At 55.4% G+C, this 23418-nt stretch overlaps 1 protein-coding gene across 3 annotated transcripts in view; it reads right to left on the bottom strand.

Annotated features, from left to right (window-relative positions):
- Positions 1 to 23418, bottom strand: part of LOC140392919 (tyrosine-protein phosphatase non-receptor type 6-like) — a 157726-nt gene that overhangs the window by 43347 nt on the left and 90961 nt on the right. For all 3 annotated transcript variants that reach the window (XM_072478695.1, XM_072478696.1, XM_072478697.1), the window contains exons 6-8: positions 5321 to 5431; positions 1587 to 1683; positions 162 to 241 (exon numbers count right to left, since the gene is read on the bottom strand). In XM_072478695.1, the coding sequence (XP_072334796.1) occupies positions 162 to 241; positions 1587 to 1683; positions 5321 to 5431 (288 nt within the window). The remainder of the gene's footprint in view (positions 1 to 161; positions 242 to 1586; positions 1684 to 5320; positions 5432 to 23418) is intronic.

Below are 23418 nucleotides of genomic sequence, written 5' to 3' on the forward strand. Positions count from 1 at the left end.
AGTGGTCATTGATCGTCCATCAATGGGCAATTGGGGATGAGCAATAAATACTGGGCCCAGTCTGCGAGGCCCAGATGCCGTTCATGAATGTAAAATGTCGGCCAACAAGGCTATGTGGTGAATGAGACCCTCTTCACTCTCTCCGGGACAGTTGTCCATACCTTGATGTAGTTGGCATTGATGTAGTCAGAAAATGATGGATCTTCTTCTTTGATATGGAGGATGACCCGAGTGTTATCAACTGGTAGGAAGATAGAGAGAGTCAGCGAGAGAGTCAATAAACCATTCCATGTGTCAACCCTCTCACATCCAATCCTCCTTGTTCAGCCATCGCGCTCCACCCCAATATCCCAAATGCCTCAATTTTGCAATTCATTCTTTTGCACCACCCTACACTATCTCCCTCCAGACCCTACACCCCTCCCTATCTCGGTCATCCCCTCCAGCCCCTACAACACTCCCTATCTCTCATGTCCTCCAATACCTACACCCTCCAAATCTCTGTAACCTCCTCCAGTCCCCTACAACACTTCCCATCTCTGTAACCTCCTCCAGCCCTCGACAACCCTCCCTATCTCTGCAACCTCCTCCAGCTCCCCTACAACCCTTCCTCTCAATGTAACCTCGCAGTGGTTAGCATTGATGCCTCACGGCACCGAGGTCCCAAGTTTGATCCCGGCCCTGGGTCACTATCCATGTGGAGTTTGCACATTTTCCCCGTGTTTGTGTTTCGCTCCCACAACCCAAAGATGTGCAGGGTAGGTGGATTGGCCACGCTAAATTGTCCCTTAATTGGAAAAAAATGAATTGGGTACTCTAAATCCAGCCCCTACAGCTCTCCCTAACCCGGCAACCTCCTCCAGTCCCCTACAATCTTTCCTATCTGTAACCTCCTCCAGCCCTCTACAACCCTCCCTATCTCTATAACCTCCTCAGCTCCCCTACCACCCTCCCTATCTCTGTAACCTCCCACAGCCCCTTCAACCCTCCCGATCTCTATAACGTTCTTCAACCCCGATAACCCTATCTATCACTGTAACCTCTTCTAGCTCCCTCACAACATTCCCTATCCATATAACCTCCTCCAGCCCCCATACAACCCTCCCTATTCCTGTAACCTCCTCCGGCCCCCCGACAACCCTCCCTATCTCTGTAACCTCCCCCAGCCCCCTTACAACCCTCCCTATCCCTGTAACCTCCTCCAGCTCCCCCTACAACCCTCCCTTATCCCTGTAACCTCCTCCAGCTCCCCCTACAACCCTCCCTATCCCTGTAACCTAGCTCCTCTGGCCCTCCAGGGTCTCCGTCGCTCCGCTATGGCGGTGGGACCTTCATTGAGCCTGGGCCTAGGTAGTGGAAGTCCCTCCCTCAATCTCTCCACCTGCTTTTACTCTTTCTTTTCTTCTATCTCTCCCCTCCTGCCCCCCCCGCCCCCCCATTTCTTTAACAACATTTAAAAATGTCCATCAGAAACGATCATGCCCTCTGACAGCTTTGGCCAACTTTGCAAAATTGGACGTTCATTAATCTCTCCAGTAATGGCTGGCTCTGGGTACTACGAGTTAGGTAGCCATGGTAATACTCACAAGGCAGGATGTTCTTGTAGCGGTTTTTCGATTTGTTCTCGGGTCGTTGTCCCTCAGTCCTGCTCTGTTTCTTTGTGTCTTCCTGCTTTTGCAAAGCCTAAAGGGAGAGCGAAAGAGAAAGGGAGAAAGAGGGATTAGAGGAAGAGAGATGGGGAAAGAGAAGGGATGAGAGAGGGGGGAGGGTTGTGCATGGCTGAAAAGGTGAGTCCATGAATCCATCACTAGACCAGAATTTTACTCCCCTTCTGTGATGTTCTTGTCAGATAGCCTGATTTATATTGCAAGAACACTTGTAGCTAAAGCTATAAATGATTTATTAACATTAACTGTGGGTAAACTATATAGAGAACAACAGATGAATAACAGTAAGATCTTCCACAAGCAACCTCCCTCTACAGCTTCCTCCAGCCAGTCTGAGGGACACATGACTTTAAAATACTTGTATGACTCCTGGAGGTCAGTCGGTGAATTACAATACAGCCATGATACCACTACACTTCCACTCCTCCATCCCGCCCAACCCAGCCCGGGTACCAGGCCACACACAGCAAGATCCCAAGAGCGACCTTGATGGGCCGAATGGCCTGATTTCCGCTCCTATGTCTTATGGTTTTATGGTCTAACAGGGTAAATCCCCAGCAGGTAGGCCGAGAGATTTAAAATTGGCCTCAGCCCCACAGGGGGTGGGAGAGGCAGGGAGTAGGGCGGTGAATCAGCCTGGGTTCCTGATCATGATCCCTATCCAATGACCCCTGGGTTAGGCAGGGAGGGGGGTGAATCAGTCCGGATTCCTGCTCCTGATCCCTGTCCAGTAATACCTGGGTTAGGAAGGGAGGGGGTGAATCAGCCCGGGTTCCTGATCCTGATCCCTGTCCAGTAAAATCTGGGTTAGGGAGGGAGGGGGTGAATCAGTCCGGTTCCTGCTCCTGATCCCTGTCCAGTGATCCTGGGTTAGGGAGGGGGTGAATCAGTCCGGGTTCCTGCTCCTGATCCCTGTCCAGTAATCCCTGGGTTAGGGAGGGGGTGAATCAGTCCGGGTTCCTGCTCCTGATCCCTGTCCAGTGACCCTGGGTTCGGGAGGGGGTGAATCAGTCCGGGTTCCTGCTCCTGATCCCTGTCCAGTGACCCCTGGGTTAGGGAGGGGGTGAATCAGTCCGGGTTCCTGCTCCTGATCCCTGTCCAGTAATCCCTGGGTTAGGGAGGGGGTGAATCAGTCCGGGTTCCTGCTCCTGATCCCTGTCCAGTGACCCTTGGTTAGGGAGGAGAGAATCAGCCCGGGTTCCTGCTCCTGATCCCTGTCCAGTGACCCTGGGTTAGGGAGGGGGTGAATCAGTCCGGGTTCCTGCTCCTGATCCCTGTCCACTGACCCTGGGTTAGGGAGGGGGTGAATCAGTCCGGGTTCCTGCTCCTGATCCCTGTCCAGTGACCCTGGGTTAGGGAGAGGGTGAATCAGCCCGGGTTCCTGCTCCTGATCCCTGTCCAGTGACCCTGGGTTAGGGAGGGGGTGAATCAGCCGGGGTTCCTGCTCCTGATCCCTGCCCAGTGACCCTGGGTTAGGGAGGGAGTGAATCAGTCCGGGTTCCTGCTCCTGATCCCTGTCCAGTGAACCCTGGGTTAGGGAGGGAGTGAATCAGTCCGGGTTCCTGCTCCTGATCCCTGTCCAGTGAACCCTGGGTTAGGGAGGAGAGAATCAGCCCACGTTCCTGCTCCTGATCCCTGTCCAGTGACCCTGGGTTAGGGAGGGGGTGAATCAGTCCGGGTTCCTGCTCCTGATCCCTGCCCAGTGACCCTGGGTTCGGGAGGGAGTGAATCAGTCCGGGTTCCTGCTCCTGATCCCTGTCCAGTGACCCTGGGTTAGGGAGGGGGGGAATCAGTCCGGGTTCCTTCTCCTGATCCCTGTCCAGTGTCCCTGGGTTAGGGAGGGAGTGAATCAGTCCGGGTTCCTGCTCCTGATCCCTGCCCAGTGACCCTGGGTTAGGGAGGGAGTGAATCATCCCGGGTTCCTGCTCCTGATCCCTGTCCAGTGACCCTGGGTTAGGGAGGGAGTGAATCAGTCCGGGTTCCTGCTCCTGATCCTTGTCCAGTGACCCTGGGTTAGGGAGGAGGTGAATCAGTCCGGGTTCCTGCTCCTGACCCATGTCCAGTGACCCTGGGTCAGGGAGGGAGTGAATCAGTCCGGGTTCCTGCTCCTGGTCCATGTCCAGTGACATCTGGGTTAGGGAGGGGGTGAATCAGTCCGGGTTCCTGCTCCTGATCCCTGCCCAGTGACCCTGGGTTAGGGAGGGAGTGAATCATCCCGGGTTCCTGCTCCTGACCCCTGTCCAGTGACCCTGGGTCAGGGTGGGAGTGAATCAGTCCGGGTTCCTGCTCCTGACCCCTGTCCAGTGACCCTGGGTTAGGGAGGAGGTGAATCAGTCCGGGTTCCTGCTCCTGATCCCTGTCCAGTGAACCCTGGGTTAGGGAGGAGAGAATCAGCCCACGTTCCTGCTCCTGATCCCTGTCCAGTGACCCTGGGTTAGGGAGGGGGTGAATCAGTCCGGGTTCCTGCTCCTGATCCCTGCCCAGTGACCCTGGGTTCGGGAGGGAGTGAATCAGTCCGGGTTCCTGCTCCTGATCCCTGTCCAGTGAACCCTGGGTTAGGGAGGGGGGGAATCAGTCCGGGTTCCTTCTCCTGATCCCTGTCCAGTGTCCCTGGGTTAGGGAGGGAGTGAATCAGTCCGGGTTCCTGCTCCTGATCCCTGCCCAGTGACCCTGGGTTAGGGAGGGAGTGAATCATCCCGGGTTCCTGCTCCTGATCCCTGTCCAGTGACCCTGGGTTAGGGAGGGAGTGAATCAGTCCGGGTTCCTGCTCCTGATCCTTGTCCAGTGACCCTGGGTTAGGGAGGAGGTGAATCAGTCCGGGTTCCTGCTCCTGACCCATGTCCAGTGACCCTGGGTCAGGGAGGGAGTGAATCAGTCCGGGTTCCTGCTCCTGGTCCATGTCCAGTGACATCTGGGTTAGGGAGGGGGTGAATCAGTCCGGGTTCCTGCTCCTGATCCCTGCCCAGTGACCCTGGGTTAGGGAGGGAGTGAATCATCCCGGGTTCCTGCTCCTGACCCCTGTCCAGTGACCCTGGGTCAGGGTGGGAGTGAATCAGTCCGGGTTCCTGCTCCTGACCCCTGTCCAGTGACCCTGGGTTAGGGAGGAGGTGAATCAGTCCGGGTTCCTGCTCCTGACCCATGTCCAGTGACATCTGGGTTAGGGAGGGGGTGAATCAGTCCGGGTTCCTGCTCCTGATCCCTGCCCAGTGACCCTGGGTTAGGGAGGGAGTGAATCAGTCCGGGTTCCTGCTCCTGACCCCTGTCCAGTGACCCTGGGTCAGGGTGGGAGTGAATCAGTCCGGGTTCCTGCTCCTGATCCCTGTCCAGTGACCCTGGGTTAGGGAGGTGGTGAATCAGTCCGGTTCCTGCTCCTGATCCCTGTCCAGTGAACCCTGGGTTAGGGAGGGAGTGAATCAGTCCGGTTCCTGCTCCTGATCCCTGTCCAGTGACCCTGGGTTAGGGAGGGGGTGAATCAGTCTGGGTTCCTGCTCCTGATCCCTGTCCGCTAAATCGGGTAATATCCCTGAGGGTGCGATGTTACCCCGGGTCCCCGTCACACGGTTCGAGAATCTGAGAGGGAGTTCAGAGGACAGGGCAGAGGTTGGGATAGGGCACATTGACCAGATCAAGGGTCAAATCTGAGAGGTGTTTACATCAAATTCTTCCCAGAATCCTCCTTTGGCCACATCTGGGTTCTCGGTCTTGTTCAGCTCCTGCACACGGTTCTCAATGTCAGCCGCATTGATTCGAGTTGCGTAGTAAGGCTGTAATACAGAGAGAGAGGGAGTGAGAGAGAGAGAGATAGACAGAGAGAGAGAGACACAGAGAGATGGACAGACAGACAAAAAGAGACTGAGAGGTACAGAGAGAGAGACAAAAACAGAGACAGCGGGAGTGATAGACACAGACACACAGATGAGAGAGACAGAGGGAGAAAGACAGTGAGAGACACAGAGAGGGAGAGAGAGAAACAGGCGGAAAGAGAAAGAAAAACAGATGAAATACATTGCACGCCCTCACATACGCTGGAGAGGTCCCTCTAACTCTCTCTCTCTCACACTCTCTCCCTCTCACTCCTGTATCTGGGGAGGTCTCTCTAACCCCCCTCTCTCTCTCTCTCTCACACACTCCTGTATCTGGGGAGGTCTCTCTAACCCCCTCTCTCTCACACACTCCTGTATCTGGGGAGGTCTCTCAAACCCCCCTCTCTCTCTCACACACTCCTGTATCTGGGGAGGTCTCTCTAACCCCCTCTCTCTCTCTCTCACATACACTCCTGTATCTGGGGAGGTCTCTCTAACCCCCCTTCTCTCTCACACACTCCTGTATCTGGGGAGGTCTCTCTAACCCCCCTCTTCTCTCTCACACATTCCGGTATCCGGGGAGGTCTCTCTAACCCCCTCTCTCTCACACACACTCCTGTATCTGGGGAGGTCTCTCTAACCACCCCGCCCCCCTTCTCTCTCACACACTCCTGTATCTGGGGAGGTCTCTCTATCCCCCACTCTCTCACACACACTCCTGTATCTGGGAGGTCTCTCTAACCCCCCATCCCCTCTCTCTCACACACTCCTGTATCTGGGGAGGTCTCTCTAACCCCCTCTCTCTCTCTCTCACACTCCTGTATCTGGGGAGGTCTCTCTAACCCCCTCTCTCTCTCTCTCACACTCCTGTTTCTGGGGAGGTCTCTCTAAACCCTCTCTCTCACACACACTGCTGTATCTGGTGAAGTCTCTTTAACCCCCTCTCTCTCACACACACACTCCTGTATCTGGGGAGGTCTCTCTAACCCCCTTTCTCTCTCACACGCTCCTGTATCTTCTGGGGAGGTCTCTCCAACTCTCTCTCTCTCGCACACTCCTGTGTCTGGGGAGGTCTCTCTAACCCTCTCTCTCTCTCTCACACTCCTGTATCTGGGGAGGTCTCTCTAACCCCCTCTCTCTCTCACACACTCCTGTATCTGGAGAGGTCTCTCTAAACCCCTCTCTCTCTCACACACACTCCTGTATCTGGGGAGGTCTCTCTAAACCCCCCCTCTCTCACACACACTGCTGTATCTGGGGAAGTCTCTCTAACCCCCTCTCTCTCTCTCTCACACATTCCGGTATCCGGGGAGGTCTCTCTAACCCCCTCTCTCTCACACACACTCCTGTTTCTGGGGAGGTCTCTCTAACCGCCCCGCCCCCCCACCCCCTCTCACTCACACACTCCTGTATCTGGGGAGGTCTCTCTAAACCCCTCTCTCATACACACTCCTGTATCTGGGGTGGTCTCTCTAAACCCCCTCTCTCTCTCACACACTCCTGTATCTGGAGAGGTCTCTCTAAACCCCTCTCTCTCTCTCACACACTCCTGTATCTGGAGAGGTCTCTCTAAACCCCTCTCTCTCTCACACACACTCCTGTTTCTGGGGAGGTCTCTCTAACCGCCCCGCCCCCCCACCCCCTCTCACTCACACACTCCTGTATCTGGGGAGGTCTCTCTAAACCCCTCTCTCATACACACTCCTGTATCTGGGGTGGTCTCTCTAAACCCCTCTCTCTCTCTCTCACACTCCTGTATCTGGGGAGGTCTCTCTAACCCCCTCTCTCACTCACACACTCCTGTATCTGGGGAGGTCTCTCTAAACCCTTCTCTCTCACACACACTGCTGTATCTGGTGAAGTCTCTTTAACCCCCTCTCTCTCACACACACACTCCTGTATCTGGGGAGGTCTCTCTAACCCCCTTTCTCTCTCACACGCTCCTGTACCTTCTGGGGAGGTCTCTCTAACCCTCTCTCTCTCTCACACTCCTGTATCTGGGGAGGTCTCTCGAACCCCCTTTCTCTCTCACACGCTCCTGTATCTTCTGGGGAGGTCTCTCCAACCCTCTCTCTCTCGCACACTCCTGTGTCTGGGGAGGTCTCTCTAACCCTCTCTCTCTCTCTCACACTCCTGTATCTGGGGAGGTCTCTCTAACCCCCTCTCTCTCACACACACACTCCTGTATCTGGGGAGGTCTCTCTAACCCCCTCTCTCTCTCTCTCACACTCCTGTATCTGGGGAGGTCTCTCTAACCCCCTTTCTCTCTCACACGCTCCTGTATCTTCTGGGGAGGCCTCTCTAACCCTCTCTCTCTCTCTCACACACTCCTGTATCTGGAGAGGTCTCTCTAACCCCCTCTCTCTCTCACACATTCCGGTATCCGGGGAGGTCTCTCTAACCCCCCCTCTCTCACACACACTCCTGTATCTGGGGAGGTCTCTCTAACCCTCTCTCTCTCACACATTCCGGTATCCGGGGAGGTCTCTCTAACCCCCCCTCTCTCACACACACTCCTGTATCGGGGGAGGTCTCTCTAACCCTCTCTCTCTCACACATTCCGGTATCCGGGGAGGTCTCTCTAACCCTCCCTCTCTCACACACACTCCTGTATCTGGAGAGGTCTCTCTAACCCCCTCTCTCTCTCTCACACACTCCTGTATCTGGGGAGGTCTCTCTAACCCCCTCTCTCTCTCACACACTCCTGTATCTGGAGAGGTCTCTCTAAACCCCTCTCTCTCTCACACACACTCCTGCATCTGGGGAGGTCTCTCTAACCCCCTCTCGCTCTCACTCCTGTATCTGGGGAGGTCTCTCTAACCCTCTCTCTCTCACACACTCCTGTATCTGGGGAGGTCTCTCTAACCCCCTCTCTCTCTCTCACACACTCCTGTATCTGGGGAGGTCTCTCTAACCCCCTCTCTCTCTCACACACTCCTGTATCTGGAGAGGTCTCTCTAAACCCCTCTCTCTCTCACACACACTCCTGTTTCTGGGGAGGTCTCTCTAACCGCCCCCCCCCCCCCCCCCACCAACCCCCTCTCACTCACACACTCCTGTATCTGGGGAGGTCTCTCTAACCCCCTCTCTCTCACACACACTCCTGTTTCTGGGGAGGTCTCTCTAACCGCCCCCACCCCCACCCCCTCTCACTCACACACTCCTGTATCTGGGGAGGTCTCTCCAACCCCCTCTCTCTCTCACACACTCCTGTATCTTCTGGGGAGGTCTCTCTAACCCTCTCTCTCACACACACTCCTGTTTCTGGGGAGGCCTCTCTAACCGCCCCCCCCCCCCCCACCCCCCCACCCCCTCTCACTCACACACTCCTGTATCTCGGGAGGTCTCTCTAACACGGTCTCTCTCTCACACTCCTGTATCTGGGGAGGTCTCTCTAACACCCCTCTCTCTCACACACTCCTGTTTCTGGGGAGGTCTCTCTAACCCCCCCTCTCTCACACACACTCCTGTGTCTGGGGAGGTGGCTCTAACCCTCTCTCTCTCTCTCACACACTCCTGTATCTGGGGAGGTCTCTCTAACCACCTCTCTCTCTCACACACACTCCTGTATCTGGGGAGGTCTCTCTAACCCCCTTTCTCTCTCACACGCTCCTGTATCTTCTGGGGAGGTCTCTCTAACCCTCTCTCTCTCTCTCACACTCCTGTGTCTGGGGAGGTCTCTCTAACCCCCTCTCTCTCTCTCTCACACTCCTGTATCTGGGGAGGTCTCTCTAACCCTCTCTCTCTCTCTCACACGCCTGTATCTGGGGAGGTCTCTCTAACCCCCTCTCTCTCTCACACACACTCCTGTTTCTGGGGAGGTCTCTCTAACCGCCCCCCCCCCCCAACCCCCTCTCACTCACACACTCCTGTATCTGGGGAGGTCTCTCGAAACCCCTCTCTCTCACACACACTCCTGTATCTGGGGAAGTCTCTCTAACCCCCTCTCTCTCACACACCCACTCCTGTATCTGGGGAGGTTTCTCTAACCCCCTTTCTCTCTGACACGCTCCGGTATCTTCTGGGGAGGTCTCTCTAACCCTCTCTCTCTCGCACACTCCTGTGTCTGGGGAGGTCTCTCTAACCCTCTCTCTCTCTCGCACACTCCTGTGTCTGGGGAGGTCTCTCTAACCCTCTCTCTCTCTCACACACTCCTGTATCTGGAGAGGTCTCTCTATACCCCTCTCTCTCTCACACATTCCGGTATCCGGGGAGGTCTCTCTAACCCCCTCTCTCTCACACACACTCCTGTATCTGGAGAGGTCTCACTAACCCCCCCTCCCCCCCTCTCTCACACACTCCTGTATCTGGGGAGGTCTCTCTATCCCCCACTCTCTCACACACACTCCTGTATCTGGGGAGGTCTCACTAACCCCCCCCCCCCCGCCTCTCTCTCACACACTCCTGTATCTGGGGAGGTCTCTCTATCCCCCTCTCTCTCACACACACTCCTGTATCTGGGGTGGTCTCTCTAAACCCCTCTCTCTCTCACACACACTCCTGTATCTGGGGAGGTCTCTCTAACCCCCTTTCTCTCTCACAGTCTCCTGTATCTGGAGAGGTCTCTCTAAACCCCTCTCTCTCTCACACACAATCCTGTTTCTGGGGAGGTCTCTCTAACCCTCTCTCTCTCTCACACTCCTGTATCTGGGGAGGTCTCTCTAACCCCCTTTCTCTCTCACACGCTCCTGTATCTTCTGGGGAGGTCTCTCTAACCCTCTCTCTCTCTCACACACTCCTGAATCTGGAGAGGTCTCTCTAAACCCCTCTCTCTCTCACACGCTCCTGTATCTTCTGGGGAGGTCTCTCTAACCCTCTCTCTCTCTCTCACACGCCTGTATCTGGGGAGGTGTCTCTAACCCCCTCTCTCTCACACACCCACTCCTGTATCTGGGCAGGTCTCTCTAACCCCCTTTCTCTCTCACACGCTCCTGTATCTTCTGGGGAAGTCTCTCTAACCCTCTCTCTCTCGCACACTCCTGTGTCTGGGGAGGTCTCTCTATCCCCCACTCTCTCTCTCACACTCCTGTATCTGGGGACGTCTCTCTAACCCCCTTTCTCTCTCACACGCTCCTGTATCTTCTGGGGAGGTCTCTCTAACCCTCTCTCTCTCGCACACTCCTGTGTCTGGGGAGGTCTCTCTAACCCTCTCTCTCTCTCTCACACACTCCTGTATCTGGAGAGGTCTCTCTAACCCCCTCTCTCTCTCACACATTCCGGTATCCGGGGAGGTCTCTCTAACCCCCCCTCTCTCACACACACTCCTGTATCTGGGGAGGTCTCTCTAACCCTCTCTCTCTCACACATTCCGGTATCCGGGGAGTTCTCTCTAACCCCCCCTCTCTCACACACACTCCTGTATCTGGGGAGGTCTCTCTAACCCTCTCTCTCTCACACATTCCGGTATCCGGGGAGGTCTCTCTAACCCTCCCTCTCTCACACACACTCCTGTATCCGGAGAGGTCTCTCTAACCCCCTCTCTCTCTCTCACACACTCCTGTATCTGGGGAGATCTCTCTAACCCCCTCTCTCTCTCACACACTCCTGTATCTGGAGAGGTCTCTCTAAACCCCTCTCTCTCTCACACACACTCCTGTATCTGGGGAGGTCTCTCTAACCCCCTCTCGCTCTCACTCCTGTATCTGGGGAGGTCTCTCTAACCCTCTCTCTCTCACACACTCCTGTATCTGGGGAGGTCTCTCTAACCCCCTCTCTCTCTCTCACACACTCCTGTATCTGGGGAGGTCTCTCTAACCCCCTCTCTCTCTCACACACTCCTGTATCTGGAGAGGTCTCTCTAAACCCCTCTCTCTCACACACACACTCCTGTATCTGGGGAGGTCTCTCTAACCCCCTTTCTCTCTCACACGCTCCTGTATCTTCTGGGGAGGTCTCTCCAACTCTCTCTCTCTCGCACACTCCTGTGTCTGGGGAGGTCTCTCTAACCCTCTCTCTCTCTCTCACACTCCTGTATCTGGGGAGGTCTCTCTAACCCCCTCTCTCTCTCACACACTCCTGTATCTGGAGAGGTCTCTCTAAACCCCTCTCTCTCTCACACACACTCCTGTATCTGGGGAGGTCTCTCTAAACCCCCCCTCTCTCACACACACTGCTGTATCTGGGGAAGTCTCTCTAACCCCCTCTCTCTCTCTCTCACACATTCCGGTATCCGGGGAGGTCTCTCTAACCCCCTCTCTCTCACACACACTCATGTTTCTGGGGAGGTCTCTCTAACCGCCCCGCCCCCCCACCCCCTCTCACTCACACACTCCTGTATCTGGGGAGGTCTCTCTAAACCCCTCTCTCATACACACTCCTGTATCTGGGGTGGTCTCTCTAAACCCCCTCTCTCTCTCACACACTCCTGTATCTGGAGAGGTCTCTCTAAACCCCTCTCTCTCTCTCACACACTCCTGTATCTGGAGAGGTCTCTCTAAACCCCTCTCTCTCTCACACACACTCCTGTTTCTGGGGAGGTCTCTCTAACCGCCCCGCCCCCCCACCCCCTCTCACTCACACACTCCTGTATCTGGGGAGGTCTCTCTAAACCCCTCTCTCATACACACTCCTGTATCTGGGGTGGTCTCTCTAAACCCCTCTCTCTCTCTCTCACACTCCTGTATCTGGGGAGGTCTCTCTAACCCCCTCTCTCACTCACACACTCCTGTATCTGGGGAGGTCTCTCTAAACCCTTCTCTCTCACACACACTGCTGTATCTGGTGAAGTCTCTTTAACCCCCTCTCTCTCACACACACACTCCTGTATCTGGGGAGGTCTCTCTAACCCCCTTTCTCTCTCACACGCTCCTGTACCTTCTGGGGAGGTCTCTCTAACCCTCTCTCTCTCTCACACTCCTGTATCTGGGGAGGTCTCTCTAACCCCCTTTCTCTCTCACACGCTCCTGTATCTTCTGGGGAGGTCTCTCCAACCCTCTCTCTCTCGCACACTCCTGTGTCTGGGGAGGTCTCTCTAACCCTCTCTCTCTCTCTCACACTCCTGTATCTGGGGAGGTCTCTCTAACCCCCTCTCTCTCACACACACTCCTGTTTCTGGGGAGGTCTCTCTAACCGCCCCCACCCCCACCCCCTCTCACTCACACACTCCTGTATCTGGGGAGGTCTCTCTAACCCCCTCTCTCTCACACTCCTGTATCTGGGGAGGTCTCTCTAACCCCCTCTCTCTCTCTCTCTCACTCTCCTGTATCTAGGGAGGTCTCTCTCACCCCCTCTCTCTCTCACACACACTCCTGTTTCTGGAGAGGTCTCTCTAAACCCCTCTCTCTCTCACACGCTCCTGTATCTTCTGGGGAGGTCTCTCTAACCCTCTCTCTCTCGCACACTCCTGTGTCTGGGGAGGTCTCTCTAACCCTCTCTCTCTCTCTCACACGCCTGTATCTGGGGAAGTCTCTCTAACCCCCTCTCTCTCACACACCCACTCCTGTATCTGGGGAGGTCTCTCTAACCCCCTTTCTCTCTCACACGCTCCTGTATCTTCTGGGGAGGTCTCTCTAACCCTCTCTCTCTCGCACACTCCTGTGTCTGGGGAGGTCTCTCTAACCCTCTCTCTCTCTCGCACACTCCTGTTTCTGGGGAGGTCTCTCTAACCGCCCCCACCCCCACCCCCTCTCACTCACACACTCCTGTATCTGGGGAGGTCTCTCCAACCCCCTCTCTCTCTCACACACTCCTGTATCTTCTGGGGAGGTCTCTCTAACCCTCTCTCTCACACACACTCCTGTTTCTGGGGAGGCCTCTCTAACCGCCCCCCCCCCCCCCCCACCCCCCCACCCCCTCTCACTCACACACTCCTGTATCTCGGGAGGTCTCTCTAACACGGTCTCTCTCTCACACTCCTGTATCTGCGAAGGTCTCTCTAACCCCCTCTCTCTCACACACACTCCTGTTTCTGGGGAGGTCTCTCTAACCGCCCCCACCCCCACCCCCTCTCACTCACACACTCCTGTATCTGGGGAGGTCTCTCCAACCCCCTCTCTCTCTCACACACTCCTGTATCTTCTGGGGAGGTCTCTCTAACCCTCTCTCTCACACACACTCCTGTTTCTGGGGAGGCCTCTCTAACCGCCCCCCGCCCCCCCCCCCCCCACCCCCCCCCCCCCCCCTCTCACTCACACACTCCTGTATCTCGGGAGGTCTCTCTAACACGGTCTCTCTCTCACACTCCTGTATCTGGGGAGGTCTCTCTAACACCCCTCTCTCTCACACACTCCTGTTTCTGGGGAGGTCTCTCTAACCCCCCCTCTCTCACACACACTCCTGTGTCTGGGGAGGTGGCTCTAACCCTCTCTCTCTCTCTCACACACTCCTGTATCTGGGGAGGTCTCTCTAACCACCTCTCTCTCTCACACACACTCCTGTATCTGGGGAGGTCTCTCTAACCCCCTTTCTCTCTCACACGCTCCTGTATCTTCTGGGGAGGTCTCTCTAACCCTCTCTCTCTCTCTCACACTCCTGTGTCTGGGGAGGTCTCTCTAACCCCCTCTCTCTCTCTCTCACACTCCTGTATCTGGGGAGGTCTCTCTAACCCTCTCTCTCTCTCTCACACGCCTGTATCTGGGGAGGTCTCTCTAACCCCCTCTCTCTCTCACACACACTCCTGTTTCTGGGGAGGTCTCTCTAACCGCCCCCCCCCCCAACCCCCTCTCACTCACACACTCCTGTATCTGGGGAGGTCTCTCGAAACCCCTCTCTCTCACACACACTCCTGTATCTGGGGAAGTCTCTCTAACCCCCTCTCTCTCACACACCCACTCCTGTATCTGGGGAGGTTTCTCTAACCCCCTTTCTCTCTGACACGCTCCGGTATCTTCTGGGGAGGTCTCTCTAACCCTCTCTCTCTCGCACACTCCTGTGTCTGGGGAGGTCTCTCTAACCCTCTCTCTCTCTCGCACACTCCTGTGTCTGGGGAGGTCTCTCTAACCCTCTCTCTCTCTCACACACTCCTGTATCTGGAGAGGTCTCTCTATACCCCTCTCTCTCTCACACATTCCGGTATCCGGGGAGGTCTCTCTAACCCCCTCTCTCTCACACACACTCCTGTATCTGGGGAGGTCTCACTAACCCCCCCCCCCCCCTCTCTCACACACTCCTGTATCTGGGGAGGTCTCTCTATCCCCCACTCTCTCACACACACTCCTGTATCTGGGGAGGTCTCACTAACCCCCCCCCCCGCCTCTCTCTCACACACTCCTGTATCTGGGGAGGTCTCTCTATCCCCCTCTCTCTCACACACACTCCTGTATCTGGGGTGGTCTCTCTAAACCCCTCTCTCTCTCACACACACTCCTGTATCTGGGGAGGTCTCTCTAACCCCCTTTCTCTCTCACAGTCTCCTGTATCTGGAGAGGTCTCTCTAAACCCCTCTCTCTCTCACACACAATCCTGTTTCTGGGGAGGTCTCTCTAACCCTCTCTCTCTCTCACACTCCTGTATCTGGGGAGGTCTCTCTAACCCCCTTTCTCTCTCACACGCTCCTGTATCTTCTGGGGAGGTCTCTCTAACCCTCTCTCTCTCTCACACACTCCTGTATCTGGGGAGGTCTCTCTAAACCCCTCTCTCTCTCACACACTCCTGTATCTGGAGAGGTCTCTCTAAACCCCTCTCTCTCTCACACGCTCCTGTATCTTCTGGGGAGGTCTCTCTAACCCTCTCTCTCTCTCTCACACGCCTGTATCTGGGGAGGTGTCTCTAACCCCCTCTCTCTCACACACCCACTCCTGTATCTGGGCAGGTCTCTCTAACCCCCTTTCTCTCTCACACGCTCCTGTATCTTCTGGGGATGTCTCTCTAACCCTCTCTCTCTCGCACACTCCTGTGTCTGGGGAGGTCTCTCTATCCCCCACTCTCTCTCTCACACTCCTGTATCTGGGGACGTCTCTCTAACCCCCTTTCTCTCTCACACGCTCCTGTATCTTCTGGGGAGGTCTCTCTAACCCTCTCTCTCTCGCACACTCCTGTGTCTGGGGAGGTCTCTCTAACCCTCTCTCTCTCTCTCACACACTCCTGTATCTGGAGAGGTCTCTCTAACCCCCTCTCTCTCTCACACATTCCGGTATCCGGGGAGGTCTCTCTAACCCCCCCTCTCTCACACACACTCCTGTATCTGGGGAGGTCTCTCTAACCCTCTCTCTCTCACACATTCCGGTATCCGGGGAGTTCTCTCTAACCCCCCCTCTCTCACACACACTCCTGTATCTGGGGAGGTCTCTCTAACCCTCTCTCTCTCACACATTCCGGTATCCGGGGAGGTCTCTCTAACCCTCCCTCTCTCACACACACTCCTGTATCCGGAGAGGTCTCTCTAACCCCCTCTCTCTCTCTCACACACTCCTATTGAGTATAAGAATTGGCAAGTCATGTTGCAGCTGTATAGAACCTTAGTTAGGCCACACTTGGAGTATAGTGTTCAATTCTGGTCGCCACACTACCAGAAGGATGTGGAGGCTTTAGAGAGGGTGCAGAAGAGATTTACCAGAATGTTGCCTGGTATGGAGGGCATAAGCTATGAGGAGCGATTGAATAAACTCGGTTTGTTCTCACTGGAACGAAGGAGGTTGAGGGGCGACCTGATAGAGGTATACAAAATTATGAGGGGCATAGACAGAGTGGATAGTCAGAGGCTTTTCCCCAGGGTAGAGGGGTCAATTACTAGGGGGCATAGGTTTAAGGTGAGAGGGGCAAAGTTTAGAGTAGATGTACGAGGCAAGTTTTTTACGCAGAGGGTAGTGGGTGCCTGGAACTCACTACCGGAGGAGGTAGTGGAGGCAGGGACGATAGGGACATTTAAGGGGCATCTTGACAAATATATGAATAGGATGGGAATAGAAGGATACGGACCCAGGAAGTGTAGAAGATTGTAGTTTAGTCGGGCAGTATGGTCGGCACGGGCTTGGAGGGCCGAAGGGCCTGTTCCTGTGCTGTACATTTCTTTGTTCTTTGTTCTTTGTTTTGTTCCTGTATCTGGGGAGATCTCTCTAACCCCCTCTCTCTCTCACACACTCCTGTATCTGGAGAGGTCTCTCTAAACCCCTCTCTCTCTCACACACACTCCTGTATCTGGGGAGGTCTCTCTAACCCCCTCTCGCTCTCACTCCTGTATCTGGGGAGGTCTCTCTAACCCTCTCTCTCTCACACACTCCTGTATCTGGGGAGGTCTCTCTAACCCCCTCTCTCTCTCTCACACACTCCTGTATCTGGGGAGGTCTCTCTAACCCCCTCTCTCTCTCACACACTCCTGTATCTGGAGAGGTCTCTCTAAACCCCTCTCTCTCTCACACACACTCCTGTAGCTGGGGAGGTCTCTCTAAACCCCCCCTCTCTCACACACACTGCTGTATCTGGGGAAGTCTCTCTAACCCCCTCTCTCTCTCTCTCACACATTCCGGTATCCGGGGAGGTCTCTCTAACCCCCTCTCTCTCACACACACTCATGTTTCTGGGGAGGTCTCTCTAACCGCCCCGCCCCCCCACCCCCTCTCACTCACACACTCCTGTATCTGGGGAGGTCTCTCTAAACCCCTCTCTCATACACACTCCTGTATCTGGGGTGGTCTCTCTAAACCCCCTCTCTCTCTCACACACTCCTGTATCTGGAGAGGTCTCTCTAAACCCCTCTCTCTCTCTCACACACTCCTGTATCTGGAGAGGTCTCTCTAAACCCCTCTCTCTCTCACACACACTCCTGTTTCTGGGGAGGTCTCTCTAACCGCCCCGCCCCCCCACCCCCTCTCACTCACACACTCCTGTATCTGGGGAGGTCTCTCTAAACCCCTCTCTCATACACACTCCTGTATCTGGGGTGGTCTCTCTAAACCCCTCTCTCTCTCTCTCACACTCCTGTATCTGGGGAGGTCTCTCTAACCCCCTCTCTCACTCACACACTCCTGTATCTGGGGAGGTCTCTCTAAACCCTTCTCTCTCACACACACTGCTGTATCTGGTGAAGTCTCTTTAACCCCCTCTCTCTCACACACACACTCCTGTATCTGGGGAGGTCTCTCTAACCCCCTTTCTCTCTCACACGCTCCTGTACCTTCTGGGGAGGTCTCTCTAACCCTCTCTCTCTCTCACACTCCTGTATCTGGGGAGGTCTCTCTAACCCCCTTTCTCTCTCACACGCTCCTGTATCTTCTGGGGAGGTCTCTCCAACCCTCTCTCTCTCGCACACTCCTGTGTCTGGGGAGGTCTCTCTAACCCTCTCTCTCTCTCTCACACTCCTGTATCTGGGGAGGTCTCTCTAACCCCCTCTCTCTCTCACACACTCCTGTATCTGGAGAGGTCTCTCTAAACCCCTCTCTCTCTCACACACACTCCTGTATCTGGGGAGGTCTCTCTAAACCCTTCTCTCTCACACACACTGCTGTATCTGGGGAAGTCTCTTTAACCCCCTCTCTCTCACACACACACTCCTGTATCTGGGGAGGTCTCTCTAACCCCCTCTCTCTCTCTCTCACACTCCTGTATCTGGGGAGGTCTCTCTAACCCCCTTTCTCTCTCACACGCTCCTGTATCTTCTGGGGAGGTCTCTCTAACCCTCTCTCTCTCTCTCACACACTCCTGTATCTGGAGAGGTCTCTCTAACCCCCTCTCTCTCTCACACATTCCGGTATCCGGGGAGGTCTCTCTAACCCCCCCTCTCTCACACACACTCCTGTATCTGGGGAGGTCTCTCTAACCCTCTCTCTCTCACACATTCCGGTATCCGGGGAGGTCTCTCTAACCCCCCCTCTCTCACACACACTCCTGTATCTGGGGAGGTCTCTCTAACCCTCTCTCTCTCACACATTCCGGTATCCGGGGAGGTCTCTCTAACCCTCCCTCTCTCACACACACTCCTGTATCTGGAGAGGTCTCTCTAACCCCCTCTCTCTCTCTCACACACTCCTGTATCTGGGGAGGTCTCTCTAACCCCCTCTCTCTCTCACACACTCCTGTATCTGGAGAGGTCTCTCTAAACCCCTCTCTCTCTCACACACACTCCTGCATCTGGGGAGGTCTCTCTAACCCCCTCTCGCTCTCACTCCTGTATCTGGGGAGGTCTCTCTAACCCTCTCTCTCTCACACACTCCTGTATCTGGGGAGGTCTCTCTAACCCCCTCTCTCTCTCTCACACACTCCTGTATCTGGGGAGGTCTCTCTAACCCCCTCTCTCTCTCACACACTCCTGTATCTGGAGAGGTCTCTCTAAACCCCTCTCTCTCTCACACACACTCCTGTTTCTGGGGAGGTCTCTCTAACCGCCCCCCCACCCCCCCCCCCCACCAACCCCCTCTCACTCACACACTCCTGTATCTGGGGAGGTCTCTCTAACCCCCTCTCTCTCACACACACTCCTGTTTCTGGGGAGGTCTCTCTAACCGCCCCCACCCCCACCCCCTCTCACTCACACACTCCTGTATCTGGGGAGGTCTCTCCAACCCCCTCTCTCTCTCACACACTCCTGTATCTTCTGGGGAGGTCTCTCTAACCCTCTCTCTCACACACACTCCTGTTTCTGGGGAGGCCTCTCTAACCGCCCCCCCCCCCCCACCCCCCCACCCCCTCTCACTCACACACTCCTGTATCTCGGGAGGTCTCTCTAACACGGTCTCTCTCTCACACTCCTGTATCTGGGGAGGTCTCTCTAACACCCCTCTCTCTCACACACTCCTGTTTCTGGGGAGGTCTCTCTAACCCCCCCTCTCTCACACACACTCCTGTTTCTGGGGAGGTGGCTCTAACCCTCTCTCTCTCTCTCACACACTCCTGTATCTGGGGAGGTCTCTCTAACCACCTCTCTCTCTCACACACACTCCTGTATCTGGGGAGGTCTCTCTAACCCCCTTTCTCTCTCACACGCTCCTGTATCTTCTGGGGAGGTCTCCCTAACCCTCTCTCTCTCTCTCACACTCCTGTGTCTGGGGAGGTCTCTCTAACCCCCTCTCTCTCTCTCTCACACTCCTGTATCTGGGGAGGTCTCTCTAACCCTCTCTCTCTCTCTCACACGCCTGTATCTGGGGAGGTCTCTCTAACCCCCTCTCTCTCTCACACACACTCCTGTTTCTGGGGAGGTCTCTCTAACCGCCCCCCCCCCCAACCCCCTCTCACTCACACACTCCTGTATCTGGGGAGGTCTCTCGAAACCCCTCTCTCTCACACACACTCCTGTATCTGGGGAAGTCTCTCTAACCCCCTCTCTCTCACACACCCACTCCTGTATCTGGGGAGGTTTCTCTAACCCCCTTTCTCTCTGACACGCTCCGGTATCTTCTGGGGAGGTCTCTCTAACCCTCTCTCTCTCGCACACTCCTGTGTCTGGGGAGGTCTCTCTAACCCTCTCTCTCTCTCGCACACTCCTGTGTCTGGGGAGGTCTCTCTAACCCTCTCTCTCTCTCACACACTCCTGTATCTGGAGAGGTCTCTCTATACCCCTCTCTCTCTCACACATTCCGGTATCCGGGGAGGTCTCTCTAACCCCCTCTCTCTCACACACACTCCTGTATCTGGGGAGGTCTCACTAACCCCCCCCCCCCCCCCCCCCCCTCTCTCACACACTCCTGTATCTGGGGAGGTCTCTCTATCCCCCACTCTCTCACACACACTCCTGTATCTGGCGAGGCCTCACTAACCCCCCCCCCCCGCCTCTCTCTCACACACTCCTGTATCTGGGGAGGTCTCTCTATCCCCCTCTCTCTCACACACACTCCTGTATCTGGGGTGGTCTCTCTAAACCCCTCTCTCTCTCACACACACTCCTGTATCTGGGGAGGTCTCTCTAACCCCCTTTCTCTCTCACAGTCTCCTGTATCTGGAGAGGTCTCTCTAAACCCCTCTCTCTCTCACACACAATCCTGTTTCTGGGGAGGTCTCTCTAACCCTCTCTCTCTCTCACACTCCTGTATCTGGGGAGGTCTCTCTAACCCCCTTTCTCTCTCACACGCTCCTGTATCTTCTGGGGAGGTCTCTCTAACCCTCTCTCTCTCTCACACACTCCTGTATCTGGGGAGGTCTCTCTAAACCCCTCTCTCTCTCACACACTCCTGTATCTGGAGAGGTCTCTCTAAACCCCTCTCTCTCTCACACGCTCCTGTATCTTCTGGGGAGGTCTCTCTAACCCTCTCTCTCTCTCTCACACGCCTGTATCTGGGGAGGTGTCTCTAACACCCTCTCTCTCACACACCCACTCCTGTATCTGGGGAGGTCTCTCTAACCCCCTTTCTCTCTCACACGCTCCTGTATCTTCTGGGGATGTCTCTCTAACCCTCTCTCTCTCGCACACTCCTGTGTCTGGGGAGGTCTCTCTATCCCCCACTCTCTCTCTCACACTCCTGTATCTGGGGACGTCTCTCTAACCCCCTTTCTCTCTCACACGCTCCTGTATCTTCTGGGGAGGTCTCTCTAACCCTCTCTCTCTCGCACACTCCTGTGTCTGGGGAGGTCTCTCTAACCCTCTCTCTCTCTCGCACACTCCTGTGTCTGGGGAGGTCTCTCTAACCCTCTCTCTCTCTCACACACTCCTGTATCTGGAGAGGTCTCTCTATACCCCTCTCTCTCTCACACATTCCGGTATCCGGGGAGGTCTCTCTAACCCCCTCTCTCTCACACACACTCCTGTATCTGGGGAGGTCTCACTAACCCCCCCCCCCCCCTCTCTCACACACTCCTGTATCTGGGGAGGTCTCTCTATCCCCCACTCTCTCACACACACTCCTGTATCTGGGGAGGTCTCACTAACCCCCCCCCCCGCCTCTCTCTCACACACTCCTGTATCTGGGGAGGTCTCTCTATCCCCCTCTCTCTCACACACACTCCTGTATCTGGGGTGGTCTCTCTAAACCCCTCTCTCTCTCACACACACTCCTGTATCTGGGGAGGTCTCTCTAACCCCCTTTCTCTCTCACAGTCTCCTGTATCTGGAGAGGTCTCTCTAAACCCCTCTCTCTCTCACACACAATCCTGTTTCTGGGGAGGTCTCTCTAACCCTCTCTCTCTCTCACACTCCTGTATCTGGGGAGGTCTCTCTAACCCCCTTTCTCTCTCACACGCTCCTGTATCTTCTGGGGAGGTCTCTCTAACCCTCTCTCTCTCTCACACACTCCTGTATCTGGGGAGGTCTCTCTAAACCCCTCTCTCTCTCACACACTCCTGTATCTGGAGAGGTCTCTCTAAACCCCTCTCTCTCTCACACGCTCCTGTATCTTCTGGGGAGGTCTCTCTAACCCTCTCTCTCTCTCACACGCCTGTATCTGGGGAGGTGTCTCTAACCCCCTCTCTCTCACACACCCACTCCTGTATCTGGGCAGGTCTCTCTAACCCCCTTTCTCTCTCACACGCTCCTGTATCTTCTGGGGATGTCTCTCTAACCCTCTCTCTCTCGCACACTCCTGTGTCTGGGGAGGTCTCTCTATCCCCCACTCTCTCTCTCACACTCCTGTATCTGGGGACGTCTCTCTAACCCCCTTTCTCTCTCACACGCTCCTGTATCTTCTGGGGAGGTCTCTCTAACCCTCTCTCTCTCGCACACTCCTGTGTCTGGGGAGGTCTCTCTAACCCTCTCTCTCTCTCTCACACACTCCTGTATCTGGAGAGGTCTCTCTAACCCCCTCTCTCTCTCACACATTCCGGTATCCGGGGAGGTCTCTCTAACCCCCCCTCTCTCACACACACTCCTGTATCTGGGGAGGTCTCTCTAACCCTCTCTCTCTCACACATTCCGGTATCCGGGGAGTTCTCTCTAACCCCCCCTCTCTCACACACACTCCTGTATCTGGGGAGGTCTCTCTAACCCTCTCTCTCTCACACATTCCGGTATCCGGGGAGGTCTCTCTAACCCTCCCTCTCTCACACACACTCCTGTATCCGGAGAGGTCTCTCTAACCCCCTCTCTCTCTCTCACACACTCCTGTATCTGGGGAGATCTCTCTAACCCCCTCTCTCTCTCACACACTCCTGTATCTGGAGACGTCTCTCTAAACCCCTCTCTCTCTCACACACACTCCTGTATCTGGGGAGGTCTCTCTAACCCCCTCTCGCTCTCACTCCTGTATCTGGGGAGGTCTCTCTAACCCTCTCTCTCTCACACACTCCTGTATCTGGGGAGGTCTCTCTAACCCCCTCTCTCTCTCTCACACACTCCTGTATCTGGGGAGGTCTCTCTAACCCCCTCTCTCTCTCACACACTCCTGTATCTGGAGAGGTCTCTCTAAACCCCTCTCTCTCACACACACACTCCTGTATCTGGGGAGGTCTCTCTAACCCCCTTTCTCTCTCACACGCTCCTGTATCTTCTGGGGAGGTCTCTCCAACTCTCTCTCTCTCGCACACTCCTGTGTCTGGGGAGGTCTCTCTAACCCTCTCTCTCTCTCTCACACTCCTGTATCTGGGGAGGTCTCTCTAACCCCCTCTCTCTCTCACACACTCCTGTATCTGGAGAGGTCTCTCTAAACCCCTCTCTCTCTCACACACACTCCTGTATCTGGGGAGGTCTCTCTAAACCCCCCCTCTCTCACACACACTGCTGTATCTGGGGAAGTCTCTCTAACCCCCTCTCTCTCTCTCTCACACATTCCGGTATCCGGGGAGGTCTCTCTAACCCCCTCTCTCTCACACACACTCCTGTTTCTGGGGAGGTCTCTCTAACCGCCCCGCCCCGCCCCCCCCACCCCCTCTCACTCACACACTCCTGTATCTGGGGAGGTCTCTCTAAACCCCTCTCTCATACACACTCCTGTACCTGGGGTGGTCTCTCTAAACCCCCTCTCTCTCTCACACACTCCTGTATCTGGAGAGGTCTCTCTAAACCCCTCTCTCTCTCTCACACACTCCTGTATCTGGAGAGGTCTCTCTAAACCCCTCTCTCTCTCACACACACTCCTGTTTCTGGGGAGGTCTCTCTAACCGCCCCGCCCCCCCACCCCCTCTCACTCACACACTCCTGTATCTGGGGAGGTCTC

Source organism: Scyliorhinus torazame, chromosome 16, assembly GCF_047496885.1.
Source record: "Scyliorhinus torazame isolate Kashiwa2021f chromosome 16, sScyTor2.1, whole genome shotgun sequence".
Classification (NCBI taxonomy): domain Eukaryota; kingdom Metazoa; phylum Chordata; class Chondrichthyes; order Carcharhiniformes; family Scyliorhinidae; genus Scyliorhinus; species Scyliorhinus torazame.